This window comes from Aquarana catesbeiana, linkage group LG05 (genome assembly GCF_042186555.1).
Source record: "Aquarana catesbeiana isolate 2022-GZ linkage group LG05, ASM4218655v1, whole genome shotgun sequence".
Lineage (NCBI taxonomy): Eukaryota > Metazoa > Chordata > Amphibia > Anura > Ranidae > Aquarana > Aquarana catesbeiana.
In genome coordinates, this window is record NC_133328.1 from 493689664 (window position 1) to 493701776 (window position 12113).

At 38.3% G+C, this 12113-nt stretch overlaps 1 protein-coding gene across 1 annotated transcript in view; it reads left to right on the top strand.

Annotated features, from left to right (window-relative positions):
• Nucleotides 1-9215, top strand: part of RNF125 (ring finger protein 125) — a 50821-nt gene extending 41606 nt beyond the window's left edge. The window contains exon 6 of the mRNA XM_073631522.1: nucleotides 2806-9215. Within this exon, the coding sequence (XP_073487623.1) occupies nucleotides 2806-2892 (87 nt within the window). The 3' untranslated portion in view covers nucleotides 2893-9215. The remainder of the gene's footprint in view (nucleotides 1-2805) is intronic.
• The last annotated feature ends 2898 nt before the right edge of the window (nucleotides 9216-12113 follow it).

The following is a 12113-nucleotide window of genomic DNA, read 5'->3' on the forward strand; positions in this document are numbered from 1 at the left end:
CTTTAAAATAAAAGTAACAAAGCAATAACATAAAGGAAAGAAAAAAATAGAAATGAACAGGCAAGCAATTCCTTTCTACTGTGGTTGGGTAACAAGTTAGCTTATTTTGCAGTCTAAAAACCATCAATATAAAGGACCACTATTTGCAGGCTAAAGGTAGAATTGTTGTGCTACTCTATTCTAATAGATAATCTAAGCCCAAAAACAAAAAATGTATACAGTGCCTTAAAGTATTGATATCCCCTGAAATTTTCCACATTTTGTCAACCAAAAACAGAAATGTACTGTATTGGGATTTTGTGTGGTAGACCAACACAAAGTGGCACATAATTGTGAAGTGGAAGGACAATGATAAATGGTTTTCAAATTTGATTACGAATAAATATATAAAAAGTGTGACATGCATTTATATTCAGCCCCCCTGAGTCAAAACTTTGTAGAACCACCTGCAGCTGCAAGTCTTTTTGAGTATGTCTCTGCCAGTTTATCATTTTCCTTCCACTTCACAATTATGTACCACTTTGTGTTGCTCTATCACATAAAATTCCAAAAAAAAAATTACGTTTTTAGTTGTAACATGACAAAATGTGGAAGGGTATGAATACTTTTTTCAAGGCACTGTATATTGCAGCTTAGAAGTCCTTAAATGATGTGGCTGCAAAATTGTTTTTTCCAGATTTTTTATTTTTATTTTCACCTGTTTTTATTGCTTCTTGGCCACCTGTATGAACTTACCCTAAATTATGAACAGTGATTTCTTCAGGGATGGTATTTAAACACATTTAAAGCGGAGTTCCACCCAAAAATGGAACTTCCGCTTTAAGTACTGGTCAACCAAAAAATGGTTTATTGAAATAAAATTATCTTACAGCGAAGTGCGAGATAAAAGATAAAAAGTGATCACAGGAAAATAAAAAGTAATGTGGGAAGCAGGAGGTGCTGGCCCGATGCGTTTCGACTACTAAGTCTTCCACTGGTGCATATCCTAGCCTCCCCACATTGCTGCTAAATTTATAAACTCTAAACAAATGTAACAATGAAAGGGGGCCGCCCCCAACTTGGCGGGACCGCAAGTGAATGGGATGGCGTGCGTCTCGAACCTTACTGTGAATCCAGAGAAAAAGGACACACTGAAGTTATAAAATGTCTCACCATCTCATGTATAAAGACAATGACAAAAAATAAAGCCAATATCCATATATAAAACAACATAACATAACAAAGGAATCAGAAAGAAAAACCCTTTGATTAGCGTCCCAAACCTTGTGATAAAATTCACTTCCACATGGACGTGCAGGTCACATGTACCCAGGCTAGACCAATCCCAACTACGACCAGCGATACCCGCGCTCCTATAATGGACGCGATGACGTCATGATGCTAGCGTGTAGGGAGTAAGTCGGCTGGGGACTAACCACATTACCTGCGCTGCATGCCTAGATCTAAAACAGCCTAACAAACGTGAAACATTATATGGTTCTTACCAGAAATAAAAGTAAACATACAGGCAATAGGATACCACAGGGCCAGATACCTTCAAAAAATGAAAACCAAAACATGGGCGCATGTCATACGTGCCTATGCTCCCACGGCGGATGCAAGGTCATGCCACAGCACCATTATGTGGAGAAAAGATAAACCAGCATGTGGAGGCTTGTCATATGTGCCTACACTCCCATAACGGGTGCAAGGTCACGCCACAACACCATCTAGAGGAAATGTATATACACACATAATTCCTTGCAATCATAGGACGACTGGTATCACATATAAAAAAGTTATATGAGGAAGGCATATGGCCCAAGGGACCTGTGACATACACATCAAATGTATCGGTAAATGACAAAGAATCTCTTAACAAACATAGATACAATATAAATCTAACAAGTTCTGAATGAATAACATACCATAAATGGAAATTCAAAAGAGAAGGGATCGTGTAGGACCATCAAAAAGAGCCAAAAAAGGACAGTAGGTGTGTTGCAGATTTTTAAAAACATTAATTGAACGGGATGTATTACTCGAGGGGAATTGAAGAGGGATGGGTTGGAGAGACCAGAGTGTGTATCACCACCCTGTCCCCCACCTCTGGAATCCACCGAAGGTATTGACAAAAAGTGTCTCTGTATGTTCAACTTTCAGACGTACTTTTGCACGTCTACTAAAGTTGAAAATTTGTTGAGTTTCCTAGGAGGAACGAATTTAAGTCCCTTTTCTAAAATGCATTTCTCTTCATCTGTAAAAATAGCTTTACTCAAATTAAAAATGGCTGCGCCTAGTTGGTACTTTTTCTTTTTCCTCCATTGAAGGTGCCACCCCCTCTGGAGCCACTTTTGAATCTCGGTTAGAATCTCCCGGGTAGTATACACTCTGCATTCCATTTTTAGGGGTGAGGGCATTGCTTCTATTATCCACAGATCCTGCAAAATGGGAAGGTGGAGGATCATAAACCTAACCTCCTATCAGGATTCTGGGATATGGGTTCTGAGATTTCCATAGGTGGGGCAGTGGCCCCCGGGTCATTCCCCAGGGTGGCCTCCTTTGGCCAATTAAATACTAGATTGGATTTGTAATCAGTGACATCCCGGTTATACTTTTTTTGTTTCTTATTTCTCTGATCCCTCTCCTCTTTCTCAAGAAGGGTCCTTAAATTAGTGGAGAGAGAAATGTACTCAGTTGTCCCACATGATGGTATTAACAGTATCCTTAAGTAATTTATAATTTAATTTGAAGGATTTGTTACATTGTATGGGTCTGTATTATTGTTCTGTATTCTCACTGGGTGTGTTGTTTTTTTTATCATAGGATTTAAACATGGTGGAAGAGACTCTTATTGAAAGAGTAATAGATTTCTCTCTGATACACTACATGAGGCACTCTAACAGATCCTAACCATCATCAAGACAGAGGCAAGATCATCAGTGAGGTGCTTAGAAGATCTGGCACTATGTTTTTGGGGGTTTACAAATAAAGACACAACAGCTTTCTTTTCCAGCAACCTGTCATGGGTAAAGAACACAACATAGAGCAACTGGTAGTTGTGTGTTATAAAAAAAAGGTCATCATTTGTTAGGATCAGAACTGGAAGTCTTTTTTTAGCTAACCCCTTAAGGTTTGAAAATGTTTCTTTAGAGCAGAAGTAGGCAAACTGTAACTCTGCCACTAATATGGAACTAAAGCTAGTCTTGGCTGGTATTGCATGCTTGGTCTTCTTCAACAGTGTTCAGTTTGTCCTACCTCTGCTTCTGAGACTTCAAACATATTTTATGCAGCAGATACATACACAATATGCAAGTGAGCCCGAAACATTTGCATCATAAATGTGTAGACTACTGTTGCTTACAATGGCAATAATAATCAACACTTATGTCAGAACATATATGTGTCCAACCACTAACCTGAATATGTCAGAAGAAAATATGAGTACAGTAAACTTTAAAATATATGAAAAGATACAATAGAATAGTATATAAACATAAAACTACACGCAGGAGGAACAATTCTTTAATATTCAACTCCTATTTATTTATGATCACTACTTATTGTAATTAGTTTTACAAAACAGAGTCACATAGTTGTGTGTCCACCTTAGAATGTTGGGAAGCCGTGTTCTAGCTCTAGTATCTTGGGATAAACAGGCAAGTAGGGAAAGATGTTAGATTAACAGTGGTTTTATGGAGCTGGTGGTTAGGGCAGGGGGAATCATACTATTACTCATGGAGTGTAATAGACCAAAGAAAGACAAAAGGTTTAGAAGAGTACAAAATGTTGAATAATTGCCATGGTAAAACTATTATTGCCAACTAATGCTGGCTGTAGACCTTAGAGGACAGTGGATGTGTAGGCACAATCTGTCTGCCCTTAGGTGTCTCAGTCACTAAATGTTCATGAATGCATGTTTATGTTATGGAGGTAGGATGGGAATGTCCTCCTGACACCCTTCACACCTGCTTATAAAGGAAGTAGCGATCATTCCATCTAGATGGATCACTAAGATGTGTTGGCTGAGGGTGTCTGCCAGTGTTTGCCACTGCCCATAGACATGCGACAAGGGTGGCTTATAGCTTTCAGGTTGGATTGATGACTGCAGGAAGTATTATTATCAGAGTTCAACATAACATTCCAGTACGCTAATGACTCCCTTGTTTAAGTTTATCTCTATGTGTCTGTTGTCTGTTTTAGTATATACCCACGATGAGTAAAATTCCTTTAAATTATGCCTTGTAAAAATGTTATTAAATATTTTTAGAAAATTTCAATTTTGTGACCCTATCTGTGCCGTGATTCTAACTTCCTATTGCAATTATATAAGTATGTTATAAGGAAACTTGCAGAAAACTCTCTGAAATGAATAGAATCTGTACATGCACATAACTTAGCTTGGAAGCATTGATCAACCAGCCAATCAGGAGGTTTATAAGTGGCATACCAGTCAAACCCTAACAAAGCCTTAATCTTTTCCCACCCCATTCTAAGACTATTCTAGTTACCCAGTAAAAAAAAGATGTGTATACTTACAGTACTTATCCTGTTACATGACTGGCTTCCAGCACTGGCTTAACTGTAGAGCAGAGGCAGCGTCAATGACTGCAGAGCCTGGGTGATGACGTCACCTATAGGCCTACTATGGGGCAGTTGTTGGCTGTCCCTCCTTTGCACTGAGGTCGGTCCTGTAACCGGACCGGAGCGACTTCAGTATAGGTAAGCATATACATCTTTTCTTTCACAGGGTAGGTAGAATACTCTTAGAAAGGGGTAGGAGTAGATTTAGGCTTAGTTAGGGTATGACTGCAATTCAACTTTATTTTCAAAAGTGTAATAGGAGAATAGCAGCTGTAAATTGGTTGGTTGCTGGGACCTTGTGTCTATTGATTACACTTTTAGAAAACTTTTTGTAGTCTTAGAATATTGTACTGTGTTAACCATCCAATAATTCAAACAGTTTGGAGGTTAAGTGATACAGTTTATTGGCTTGCTTAAATTTTTAAAGATACATGCTTTCAGGATGCCTTAGGACCCTTCTTCAGGGTTTATACACATCTGAAAAAGCCTGTGCACACACCTTTTTGCACATTCTGCACATCACATTTAATAGGCTGCTTTATGTGCGTGAAACAAAAAAGTTGTCGGTATGATTTTTAAAATCGCATCGCACCAAAATGCATGGTACTGTGGTACAATGCAGTTTAGTGGGAGCAAACACACATGCATTTGCTAGATGTGTGGGGGCACCATTAATAATTAGTAAATATCAGCAAAAAGCAGCTGAATTAAACATCAGCAAAAGGCAGCACATTTTTGTGCAATGCAAGAAAATGTCTCCCCTGAATTCCCCCCGCCTAGCACATGTGTGGTCATATATAAGTGCATCTTATATTTGTTGCCCAGAATCTTTTTTATACAGTAAATATTTAGGTTTCATAGAGCCATTTGAAAACCGTTAACAATGTTTAAAGGCTTATTCAACACCAACAGCTGCCCTGAATGCACGACCGCTTGTGTGCATTACTAGAACCAGTGCCAATGCTCCAGTCCTGGTGCATCACACTGGGGTTGATGTACTAAAACTGGAGCAGTTGTGCATAATAGCCAATCAGTTTCTAACTTTAGCTTGCTCAATTAAGCTTTGACAATAAAACCTGGAAGCTGATTGGCTTCTATGTAGAGCTGCACCAGATTTTGCACACTCCAGTTTTAGTAACTCAACCCTAGTGCTTCCTTTTTTTTTTTTTTTTTTTTTTTTTTTAATTGAAAGTGATATTACATTCAGGTTTAATGGCTGCAGAGTCATGCTGCACTGAAAAAAAGTACTACATGGTGTACTTTTTTTGAGTACATACCACTGCAACACTGTGGTGTGAACTTCCCTTGCAGGGAGCAAGACTTTGCCTTGTGTTGGGACTTCGCTAGGCAATGCTGTCAAATGCAGCTGATTTGAACCCCACACTTTAACAGTGGATTATAGGTCAATTCAATGAATAAACCATTTTGTTCCCTTGTTTATGGAATCTTGAGGTTAATATTGCTGCAAGCAACATTTTAATGCAAATGCATGAATTGCAGTCTATAGCTGCTTTCAATGTTATTTTTACTGTATTTTGTATTTGTGTAAGGGGAAAATAACATGACTGTATAAAATGTTATAAAATTTCCAAATCATGTTATTTGGCATATATTGCTAGCAAGTGCCATTTTGAACTGTGCACCACAATTGGTGGATATAACTCTTGGAGTTAACTAACCTAACGATGCCCATAAATATTAAATCATCTGCACCCACTGAAGCCTTACCCTCTCCTAAATGCAGCTTTTCCCTCTTTGTACAGCTGAGAACACAGTGGTGGGATCTAGAGTCTCCTATCCCTGTGCTGTTTCCGAAGAGTGTATACCATCTGGAAAAAGCTAAGGGGTCATGAAGCAGAGTGAGAACCCAGGTTACAAACTACAAGCTTGCCTCCTGGTAAGAATGGCACCCTGTGCCATGTGTGGGTTCCAATCACATAACTAGTGTTCTCTAGTAACAATGCTGGTACCAATGGAGTGAAGATATATGGCCATGTGTTATACAAGAGGTAATGTCTGTATAAGAAAAGAAAGGATTGTTTGGTGGTTGGATTATGCGGGCAGGTCCAAGCACCATTGCAGTCTCAGTGGCAAGTGTAAGAGATAAAATGATCCAAATTGTATATCTCAGACTATCATACAAAGCAAAATCAGGATGCTGTGAATTCACATGTCTTTAGAGCAAGCTCTAGTTTGTCCATAACCAGAATTTATTAAAGCTGAACTCCAGATAAACAGCTAAATTTATGGCTGAAATACATATATGAGAGCTGTTTTACCTGCCAAAGGATTTGTATTTCTGTCCAACCAGTTCTGGGATTTATACAGCTCTGCCCCACAGTGCAGCCTTTGTCTGGCAGGGGTGGGCACCCGATCTTTCTCAGCTGTAGTTTTACCTTCACTTACAGGTTGCCACCTTGTGCCTGGACAGTAAAAGGTGAAGCAACACTCTGATACGTTTGTTTCTCTGTCATCCTTCACTCCTCTTATCAATATGTTTATTGTACTGCTGCACACCTTCTGTAGATCTTTGTAGTGCTTCTCTCTCTTTCAGCTCTGCTATACAGGGACTGCAAGAGGCTGATACTAAGTCATAACTGAGTACTTACTCTGATTGCATTTAAAATATTTATTTAAAATATTTTAAAATTTAAAGGTGTAATATTGAATATGGAGCTGCATTAATTTGTGCCTTAATATATCTGACTGGAGTTCGGCTTTAATATGATAATGACTACTGTGTACATGATAGATCATATGAATAAGGTGTAAACACCTAAGCAAAGAATTTATTAAAATGTAAATATATATTAGTAATATTGTCTATCAGGCAATCACCGTGCTGTGCCCAGAATTAATAAGGAAGTATAACCAGTGTGCCTTTGTGTAATCATATCCTTGTTTTGGTGTGAAATGTCACTTATATAAAGTAGTAAAAAACTGAAACATTTTCTTGTCAGTGCTTGGTATGATCAGCTACTCCAATTATGATGGGGAATGGTTTTTAAAAAAGTGAAGAAAAGGGGTCATGCTGCTTAAAGAAATCATATTAATTATTATTATAGCAATTTCAATCTCTTTAATTAGCTCAGTCTACGACCAATAATAACTGCTGAAACTGGAATGAAATGCCATGATCCATTTGGCACTTTCTGTAATTGTGGTTGTAGTTGCCTGCTATATGACTATATGGGTTTACTGCCACTTGTTTTATTATCATACCACTTTTTTGTTATGTACACCTGAAAAAAAAATCATTGGTGCAGTTTTACTAAAGGAAAATAGACTGTGCACTTTGCAAATGCAGTTGCTCTAGAGCTTAGTAAATATGATAAAGCTTCACTTTTCAGAGACTATCCAATCACATGCAAGGAATTTTTTTTTTAAAACTGCATTTTTTCCTGCACATGATTGGATGATGGAAATCAGCAGAGCTTCCCCTCATTTACTAAGCTCTGGAGCAACTGCAGTTGCCGAGTGTATCTGGACTTGAAAAGTACACAGTCTGTTTGCTTTTAGTAACACAACCCCATTGTTTTACTGTAGAAAAAATACATTTACAGATAATCTGACATATATTAAGCAAGATCATAAAGCTGTATTGCATACCGAGAAAATGCAGTAATTGTTTTACTATTTAAATAAATTGAAATTTTGCTGAGCAATAGAAAATTAGTGGTTTGGCATTTTTTAATAAAATCACCAGTTCCGAGTAGTAAAGGAATAACATGCTTGAAAGCCCTGCAACCTGTGCTGTGAAAAACGAGTGAACAATAGGCCTTTTTCACATTTTAACCTGCTATATTTCCTTTAGGCCTCATTTACATGGGTGGGCTGGGGGTGGTAAAAAAAACAGGTGGTTGATCCACAGTTTAACTTCCCAGTTAAGTTAACATGGCTAGCAGCCACGGTAGTACAAACTGCCATGATTGTGATGTGGCTTGGCAAAATATATACCACAGTTTGCGTTAGTCAGTACCAAACCAAATGGGGCCCATTTAAGTGATTGGTGGTGCACTGCAACCACTTCACAACCGCATGTAATGCATGTGGTTGTGGCATGATGTGGTGGCCTTTCAATGGGTAACAACAAATTGCCTCTGAGCTGCCTGTCAAATGCCTCTGATATGCTATTCTGATCTGGTTATATGCCAGTGCAGATATTTGAAAGGCAACACCTGAACTGTTTCTATAAGCAACATGCTTTCTTTAAGTGCAATTTTTAATCATCAGACCCATTTCATATTAGTATCAAGTCAAACTTAACTTTTATAACAGCTGGTTATGCCAACCATTTATTTCTATGATGCAGTGGTAGGCTCTCTGGCAGTGCATGCGGGGACATGTCACTTGGTTCCATATTATCTGGAGAGTCACTCATATGATATAAGTTTACTTCTGTATTAATCAGACATATGCTTGCCACTAATGTATGGTTCACTTAGTGCAATGTAGATATGTAAATTAGCAATTAAGCTTTGTAAATGAAACAGTTGGTTTATAAACTTTTTTTGTGGTTTGCTAAAGAGATACTCTGTAACTTCTGATTTTTAAATATTCTTGTTATGATATAACGTGTATTATATTTTCTATTTCTTATTTTTAGCTCTCATTTTGAAATTTCACATAATAAAGTTGTTTTCAGAAATGAACTTTTATGTCAGTTGTTTTTTGTTGAAAGTTAGTCTCGCCTCTAACACTGTTAAAGTGTATGTAAACTATAAGTACAATAAATCACAGTTTGTAAAACACTGTGTATCATGAACAATTGCCATGCAGTTTTCCTGTAGGGAATGCCTGATTTCACCTTTCATCATTTGTTGTATCTCAGTGTTGCTGATGTCCTGTAGCCACTTCTTGTCTACTTGCATGAGATGCTGCATGGTGTTTTTCAGGCTGAGTTTCCTTAGACTCGGTTCACACAGGGACGACTTGTCAGGCGACCTAGTCGCCTGACAAGTCGCCTCCCGTTCTATGCTATGGAACCATTTTAGAAAAAGGTTCCTGTACGACTTTGGGGGCGACTTGGGGCGACTTGCATAGACTTCTATACAGAAGTCGTTTTGCAAATCGCCCGGGCAGTCGTGTGCAGGTCGCCTCGGTGAGGCGACCTGCAAGTCGTGCCGCCTCTGGTGTGAACCGAGGCTTAAGGTAACAATGGGCAACTTGTCTTCGCCATAGGCACTGGAGCGACTACTTATTGTTTCTTCCGTGCATGAGACCGAGACAGGGGGATTGATTTAGTAAAATTGGTGCAGCTCTGCTTGGTAGCCTGTCAGCTTCTAACTTCAGCTTGTTCAATTAACCACTTCGGCCCCAGAGGATTTGGCAGCTTAATGACCGGAGAACTTTTTACAATTTGGCACTGCGCTGTTTTAACTGGTAATTGCACGGTCATGCAATGTTGTACCCAAACGAAATTTGCGTCCTATTTTTCCCACAAATAGAGCTTTCTTTTGATGGCATTTAATTTCCTCTGCGATTTTTATTTTTTGAGATATAAATGGAAAAAGACCAAAAATTTTGAAAAAAAATTATATTTTCTAATTTTTGTTATAAATAAAATGTAATAAACTCAATTTTTGTCATACATTTAGGCCAAAATGTATTCGGCCACATGTCTTTGGCAAAAAAAAAATGTCAATAAGCATATATTTATTGGTTTGCGCAAAAGTTATAGCGTCTACAAACTAGGGTACATTTTCTGGAATTTACACAGCTTTTAGTTTATGACTGCCTATCTCATTTCTTGAGGTGCTAAAATGGCAGGGCAGTACAACCCCCCAAATGACCCCATTTTGGAAAGTAGACACCCCAAGGAAATTAATGAGAGGCATGTTGAGCCCATTGAATATTTTATTTTTTTGTCACAAGTGATTGAAAAATGACAAAAAAAAATTTACACAAAGTTGTCACTAAATTGCTCACACATGCCATGGTTATATATATGTGGAATTACACCCCAAAATACATTCTGCTGCTTCTCCTGAGTATGGGGATACCTCATGTGTGAGACTTTTTGGGAGCCTAGCCACGTACAGGACCCCGAAAACCAAGCACCGCCTTCAGGATTTCTAAGGGTGTAAATTTTTTATTTCACTCCTCACTACCTATCACAGTTTCGGAGGCCATAAAATGCCAAGATAGCACAAAAACCCCCAAATGACCCCATTTTGGAAAGTAGACACCCCAAGCTATTTGCTGATAGGCATGTTGAGTGCATGGAATGTTTTATATTTTGCCACACTTTGTGGGAAAATTAAATTTATTTTGTTTTGCACAAAGTTGTCACTAAATGATCTATTGCTCAAACATGACATGGTTATATGTGAAATTACACCCCAAAATACATTCTGCTGCTTCTCCTGAGTACAGGGATACCACATGTGTGAGACTTTTTTGGGAGCCTAGCCGTGTACAGGACCCCAAAAACCAATCACCGCCTTCAGGTTAACCACGTAAAATGGTGATTTTACTTCCTCACGACCTATCACAGTTTCGGAGGCCATGAAATGACAAGATACTGAGAGGCATGTTGTGTCCATGGAATATTTGATATTTTGCCACAACTTTCGGCAAAATTACATTTTTTTTTTTTTTTTTTACACAACTTTGTGTAAAAAAAAAAAAAAATGTAATTTTGCCGAAAGTTAAACGATATATTGTTCAAACATGGCATGGTTATATGTGGAATTACACTCCAAAATACATTCTGTTGCTTCTCCTGAATACAGGGATAACTCGGTGGGTATGCCCACCATTAGAATTCAGCCCTTCATCCACCCACTTCTAATCATGGGCATACATGCACCATTTTTTTTTTTAACTGTGGTAGTGAAATCACCTCCGACAGCGCTGGAGTCACGGCTTTATGTATCGTGGAAGCAAACGCTGTTGCTGTCAAGATAAATAAACCCGTGCTGCTCGTGAATGGCGTACCTGCTAATCAAATGATGGTTAACAATAAAACAAAGTAACATTACTGTATAACTAAAACTTACCATACCTGCAAAGCAAATACAATAAAACATAGTAAAAATAAAACATTGCAATCTGTGCCTAAAAAAATATATGCCGAAGCAAGTTAGGAGCAAATCGCTCCTCCACCCCTGCTGCCCTCATGCTTTGGCATTTATGCTCTTTTTTTTGAACTGGTGGTGAAACCACCTCCGACAGCGCTGGAGTCACGGCTTTATGTATCGTGGGAGCAAACGCTGTTGCTGTCAAGATAAATAAACCCGTGCTGCAGCTGAATGGCGTACCTGCTAAGCAAATGATGGTTTGAAACAAACCTTACAGTATAACATACCATACCTGCAAAGCAAATACAATAAAACACAGTAAAAATAAAAAAGAGAGAGAACGATAGATATAGAACAATAGTGGGCGAACAGTAGAGCGGACAGTAGAGAGCGAACAAAAGAGAGAGAGAAGAAAAATACAACCGCAACTATTTTTGGATTTTTTATTTTATATTTTTTTTTGTTTTTGTTTTTTTTTTCCACTTTTATAAAAACTGTAAACTGAACGTTGCAGATTAGGGTCTCTCA